The sequence below is a fragment of the Salvelinus sp. IW2-2015 genome, linkage group LG7, assembly GCF_002910315.2.
Source record: "Salvelinus sp. IW2-2015 linkage group LG7, ASM291031v2, whole genome shotgun sequence".
NCBI classification, from domain to species: domain Eukaryota; kingdom Metazoa; phylum Chordata; class Actinopteri; order Salmoniformes; family Salmonidae; genus Salvelinus; species Salvelinus sp. IW2-2015.
Genome location: NC_036847.1, coordinates 4,842,575 through 4,849,145, shown reverse-complemented (window position 1 = coordinate 4,849,145; position 6,571 = coordinate 4,842,575). Strand labels below are relative to the sequence as shown.

The following is a 6,571-nucleotide window of genomic DNA, read 5'->3' as shown; positions in this document are numbered from 1 at the left end:
CAAAGGCTCAAACACGCACCTCTCCCATCTGAGAATGGGAAGTACAGTATAATAGGTGGGTGTTTCCGGAGGCAGCTGCCTGCCATCATATACCCCGATATAAAAAAGACAAACAGAAAAGGAAACCCAAGGAGAATTTCACAGCTCGCGCCACTGACATTTTAAGGACACTTAAAGGAGTATTGTATCATTTGGGTTGAGCACTGAGACAAAGCGTTTCACTTTGTACCTCGTCTATGCTGGTTAGAGAGTTGCCAAAGCATGATATAAAAATAAACAAGATACGACTGAAATAAATAACTCAAAACTCTACCAGCGGATGTGAAAAAAGGCCACAATGCTTCTGAGATATGCAAACTCAAACATGACAGCACGTCAAAACCTAGCCATGACCCTTGAAGCTTAACAATAACTTGAGCGCATAAAGGATTGCCGTTGTTATCACGGATCGAAATCCTGAACTGAAACACACAAACCTCACCTGAACTCCTGCACAAATCCTACTCTTACACGAATGCATCATTTGCTCAAGAGATCTAGTTCTGCATGGATAAAGACAGTGTCGCCCGTCAGCAGTACAGATTCCTGGATGAAGGCCAGTTGAGTCAGAAGATGGGGCTACTAATGACTAACAGTGCCCTCAATCCCATAATAGCCCAGGTTTCATATGGCAAAAAGGCAGGTAACAATACAGGCAGTAAACAGACACCTTTTAGGAGTTAATGGTGAGGTCCCTATTCAATTGAAACCAACGGCCAGGTAAAAGGCTAAACTTTATGCCCAACGTTTCCCCACGCTTTCTTTTACATGTTCGGTTGAGAACATGAATCCTGAMATGCACTCTTGCAATGCAAATTGAACAGTGCTTGTTTGACCTCCAAAAGGGACACTTTTAGCCCAATCTATCCAGTTCAAGCGTTTAAACCAGTCGACCATGCCCGACCTACAGTACACCCTGAGAAAGAACGACTGAACACAAACTTATCAGGCCATCAAAACATTGAACCTAGTTTTTAACAGTTCTAACTCAAGAGATGGTTAAGTTACGGTTTCTTTGTGCGCTGTTTTGGCGAACAGTAAGTTCACTTTTTAAGTGGTGAAAAGTGTCACATTGAGAGCAGCCCCCTCACTTAGTTCTCTCCCTCCATCTCTACAAGACTTTTCTTGCCCGAGGTGATGTCTTGTCATCAGACTTCAGCACACCGTTGGCAGAACCTCCTAGCAAAACAAAAAAKAACAACATGTCAGAAACAGAGTTACAAATGGCTGGAGGTGGGTGTTTAGAGTGGGCAGCGGTGGGGGACTCACCCCGGGCTGGGTCCTTCTTGTGGGGCTTGCTCTTTGGGCTGATAGCCTTCACCTTGGAAGCCTGGCTCTGGCTGTGTTCCCTCCACTTCTTCAGCTGAAAGTTGATGAACTTCCACATCATCCAGGYCTGGGTGAGGCAAATGGCAGCCAGGCATGTCATCCTGAGACAGGGAAGGAAACATGAGGACCAGCCATGAGCAGGCTTTCTATTCTTTTAKATAGAGGAAAAGTTCTAACTTGCTCAAGGCCCCAATCAGAAGGGGAGAGGGGGCAAATTAAAAAGTGACCTTAAGGAACATGACTTGCCTAACGGTGAGCACATTAAAGTTTCCCTCCGCCAGTGAGAATCCCTGGTTCTCTGCACGGGGMAGTCCGAAGCCGAATGTCAGTACGGAAAGGGTGAGGGTGACGAGGCGTGCGATGACGAAAAGCAGCGCCCACAAAGTGAAACTGGGAAAGGAGAATCAGAGGGGGGGGGGGTTTACAAGTCACCACGGCAATAGCAGTGACATCTTCTACGGGATCATGTAAGACAGGTTTCCCCAAACTTTATCCTGGTGCAAGTTTTGTTTTTTGCCCTAGCACTACACCAGTGGATTAAAATAATCAAATCTTGATGAGAAGTTTGTTATTGGAGTCAGCTGTGTAGTGCTAGGGTAAAAAAAAAAACTAGGCGTGCACCCAGGGGTGGCCCCAGGACAGAGTTTGGTAAACCCTGATGTAAGACACCAACACTACCAAGTTATTCAGACCAAAATCAGTAGACACAGACATAGAAGGAAAAGCTCCCATTGGATCACACAAGTGAGTTGCTGAAGGATGGTGATAATTCAAACTAAATTCCAAAACCTTGTATGCAGATTTTACTGCCAGTGTACAATCCATACCCCTTCTGCTTGTTCTCGTCACTGAAATAGAACAGGCGCGAGGCGTGGAACAGGAGCTCCACCAGGGAGTGAGGTACAAGCAGCACCAGGCCCAGCCGGTGGAGGCTAGTGAACACACAGGAAACAGGAAGTCAGCACAGCACCAGGTGAAACATATCAGAACTTCAGATGCCATTTTTTAGGTCCAGGGATTAACAGCACTGAAATACTCAATATTATTCACATTTGCAGCAGGAAGCACTGTCTTTTAAAGACACCCCAATGGTAGCAATGATTTATGCATATCTACCATAACAGCCTATAACTGATGCATGCAATTATAAGCTGCGGTACTCCAATATTGTACAGTAGTAGGTGTCCGATCTATTAGAAATATCGCAGTGGTTTTATTTGGTAAGAACGGCACCACTGCGAGTGCTGCTACACTAGCGAAAATGTCAACCCTGAGGCCGATTGAGGACATGGGAGACAAGTCAGCCAGCCCCAACAGGGRAACAGGATACGTCACATTGAAGCGATTTGCAAATGGTCTTAAACGACCTCCTTCCTTCCCTAGACTCCCGTCGGTCATGCCCGGTGACCAGGAACAGATGTGTGGTGCACTAGAATCAAATGAATGCCCTGTGCTGCCTTTACCCCGTCTTCCAGACCAGCGGTCTTGAAGGAGAGACGACAGAGGACCATTACATAATATTGGGCCAAGGTTCAGAAGTGAGCTAAACCAGTTGAGGTACTACTGATGATTCTACCGTCTGATATTACTAAAATCTTTCCGAGGCCTCTTTCACAGAACAAATTAGTTTGTCAGACATGACCTGTGTGTAGTAAGTTTAAAAGACCGCCTGTATTTTGAGGATAAAGTAAGGAAATGCTTACAACTGACCCCACCCATCTCCCCCACCCAGCACACAAACTCTCTTCTGGATATATTACATAACGGGATTGTTTTAACTGCGGTATCACTCTGGCATAGTTTGAATACCTCCCTTGTTGTCTGCATAGTCCCATCACACTAAACCAGGCCACCTCACACACAGTCACGAGGCGATAAGGGAATATCCACAGCTRCTCACACACACACACTTTATTGCAATGACAGGAACACCCAGATATGGAATGTGTTTACCCCTCTGCCATACCAAACCCTTTTCTCGGATTGAAAAGAGGTTCTGCTGCTTCATTCAATTATTTGGAACGGCTCACTCAAGGACATGGAATATAGGCTAATTATAAGTGCAAACAGAAAAACTTCCGAACGGCAGCTCCACTCTAAAAGTCCATCGATCCTCTCATCTAACCACGTCACTAAAAAGACACTCACTTTAARACGTAGGCACCGGTGATGTGGAAGACGTAAAGGCAAATGTAATAGAGCTGGCGGGGAATGTCCTCCTGAGAAACAAGCAGGACAGGGCCTTTATTAATGACTGCTGTATCAGTGTAAGATGAGAATAAAGAATACGAACCGTATACATATTGAAACATTGGGGAATTAGTCACAAGACGTAASACAATTACAGTGTAACAAGACATATCCATCCATGTTTAAAATAACAGATGGGTCATCCTTAGGACCTAACCCATGGTGCGTTCRTGGACACTTACCTTTCGCACTTTCTGGAAGTACAGCTCAGGAAGGGCGTGGAGCCAGTAGGCCACTTGGCAAATGTAGAAGAACTTCACCTGAAACCTGCAGAGGACAGATTTACAGGCAGGCAGAGGGAGAGATCAGATCTATCAATGTAGGGAGGGAGTGGATATGATTGGAAGGTTTAACCATGATAACTTCAATCCCGTTACAAGCTTTTTACAAACATGTTATTTGGTGGTACATTAAAGTCCATCAATAATAAAAATGTAATTTGGGAGAAAATATTYAGTTCACAATCTATGCATACCTGCTTATTCCATTTCCCCAAATTAAAATGCATAGAAATAAGATGCCTCGTAACACAATGACAAATCTGGAAAGGATGGGACGAGAGACACCTGGCTTGAGTAAAACATCACAATCTTAATAAATATTTCAGGGGAACCTGACATCTAACATGGATTTGATGAGGCAGCCCATTACAGCAGAAGTGTACTCCCACACGCAATACTGGGGCTGCAATGCACCCTGGGAAAGCAAGGCCTGGCCGATGTGCCAACTCAAAAACAGCCGAGCCTTCCCAGAAAACTTGTGTTCAAGAATGCTTGGTAACTCTAAACAAGAACACACAGAACAAGTAGTGATGAGAGTTCTTACCCTGTCCTACTGACATATTGTTGAAATAATGAACAAGTGAGCTGAAGGTGTAAAATGAATGTACAAATCCTTACTTACACCATGTGGGTGTGTGGATAGCCCTCCCATAGGAAAGTAGGATTTGTTGCAAATTCCTCCTAACAGATGAAAAGAAGAGAMGGCGTGAGCCAAAGAACAAATACAACGGGACGGAGTGCTCGTCTTGTCACATCATGTTCCCTGGCAGTGCTTCGTTGGCCTTTTTACCGCTGTTAAGATGCTGCAGCCCCAGATGAAGGAGACCAAGTAGAAGGCAGCAAGCTGTCCCGATTCATTGAACTTGCTGTGTTTGGTTTTTGACAGATGCAACCGCCTATTCATTTTCTGAAATCAGAGAGAATAGGACATGAGAAGCTGGGAAACGTGTCAGTGATCATTTGTTGTGGGYTGTGTAGTGGACGTGGGGATGCTATTTGACTGGCTAAGAGGGTGAGAATGAGAAGACTGAAGAGAGAGAAAGAAGGCCAGACCTTATTTTATGACTCACACAGAGAGATGGAAAAGAAGAGGGGGGGGGAGACACTCTCGCATACACAGTGACGCATGTGTTCTGTAGAGCAAGGACCTATACAGAGGTCCCGCTTTCTCGCTCAGGTCACASACACACAGGGTCTGTGTGCATAGCCACTCACATCAAGAATGTATTCCTGTATTAAGGCGTGGAGTATGACAGCGATGAGTAGGTAGAAGAACACAGTGGCCATGTCTTTAGGACCGTACTGGTACAGGTTCACTGGCTCAGCCCTCTCATCTGATAACACACAAAGAACAAAAAAACATGGCCCAAGGCTTCAAATACAAGGTATTGGACACAAGTACTAAATAATGTAATGGAGGTCAATTATCTTGTTTTAAAAATAGATACAAAGACAAGTGTAAACTTACCGAGACTTTGAGTCACATTGTACTGGACAGTGATGAACATGATGGCAAACTTCGCTGTCACCTATAATAAAGGATATAAGATGGGAAGCAATGATGTGCATGCAATTCTCATGTAGCAAAATGGTATTGACACTGCAGTCTGTAACAAGGGTGGTTCTTCCTGACACAAATGTACGTGTTAGGCAGAGGTTGGGTGGTTACTGTAAACAATTCCCGTCTTTTGCTGTAATATGGATAGATTTCAAAGCTAACTGGCTAGCAATCCATTTGGCAATATTAGATCGCGAACTAGGTTGTGTGAAACGCTAGCTGACCAGGCAGCCACTAGCTTGAACAGTGCCCCCCCCCCCCGTGTGCAATCAGTGACACATGAGAAGGGAAACGCTTGCGCCCAGCCCCCTCGTCATCATAGACGATGCTTTTTCTTTAGCTAGCTACCTAGTTATTTGCCCTACCTAAGCTAACTAACAGCATACATCCCAGGATTGAACATTGTACCTCGAACATCAGGCCGAGGAGAATGACCATAGCCACACACGAAACCATGTCAGCGTGATTCTGGATCACGAACTCGTGGCTCAGCACCGCCGGGCTCTTGTTCTTCTTTCGGAAACCCATGGCCTGACCGATACAGCTCTCACTCCCTGCCGCACTTCAGTCACTCGCCGCACCGCTTGCACTCGGACGCAAACTATCCTCTTTTGCCACCTCCACCACTGCCAGTACACTGGGTAAATTGCAGGTCATGTGTTAGCTAAGAAACGACAAAAGATGTACCAAACACACACGCAATTTGTTCCTAAGCCAGTTAAACGWCCACCAGCATTTTTGCCAGCTGCACAAATGCTGACGTCTATTATGTATGGTAATGAAGAAACCGTCAAAATAAAAGCCCGCAATTGAAAACGGCAAGGTGGATAAGTCAATCAAGAATCTGTATTACATTTTAATCCATGTCCATTTGTATTGTGCTTATAAGCAAATGTAGGGAAGAATTTACGAAAACAATTACAAATATGCTTCTAAAAACATTTTTTAAGACCACTATCGAAAAAGAATATGTTCAATGTTTAGAGAAACAACTATTCTATGTGCAGAGGTAAAAGTGGGGTTGGGAATACTCAAATCAGTAGGTTCTGTAGAATCTATATATTTAGAACACTCACTCATTCAAGGGTTTTTCTTCWGTTTTTTTACTACTTTC

At 44.5% G+C, this 6,571-nt stretch overlaps 1 protein-coding gene across 1 annotated transcript; it reads right to left on the bottom strand.

Moving 5' to 3' along the window:
* Positions 1–670: 670 nt before the first annotated feature.
* On the bottom strand, positions 671–6,085 carry LOC111966228 (translocating chain-associated membrane protein 1-like 1). The gene is made up of 11 exons (XM_023990702.3): positions 5,866–6,085; positions 5,368–5,428; positions 5,115–5,233; positions 4,690–4,806; positions 4,522–4,580; positions 3,801–3,885; positions 3,517–3,587; positions 2,196–2,300; positions 1,615–1,758; positions 1,309–1,469; positions 671–1,218 (listed from the first exon to the last, which is right to left on the bottom strand). The coding sequence occupies exons 1-11, from the start codon at positions 5,983–5,985 to the stop codon at positions 1,151–1,153; spliced, it is 1,110 nt and encodes a 369-aa protein (XP_023846470.1). The 5' UTR covers positions 5,986–6,085; the 3' UTR covers positions 671–1,150.
* Positions 6,086–6,571: the final 486 nt, after the last annotated feature.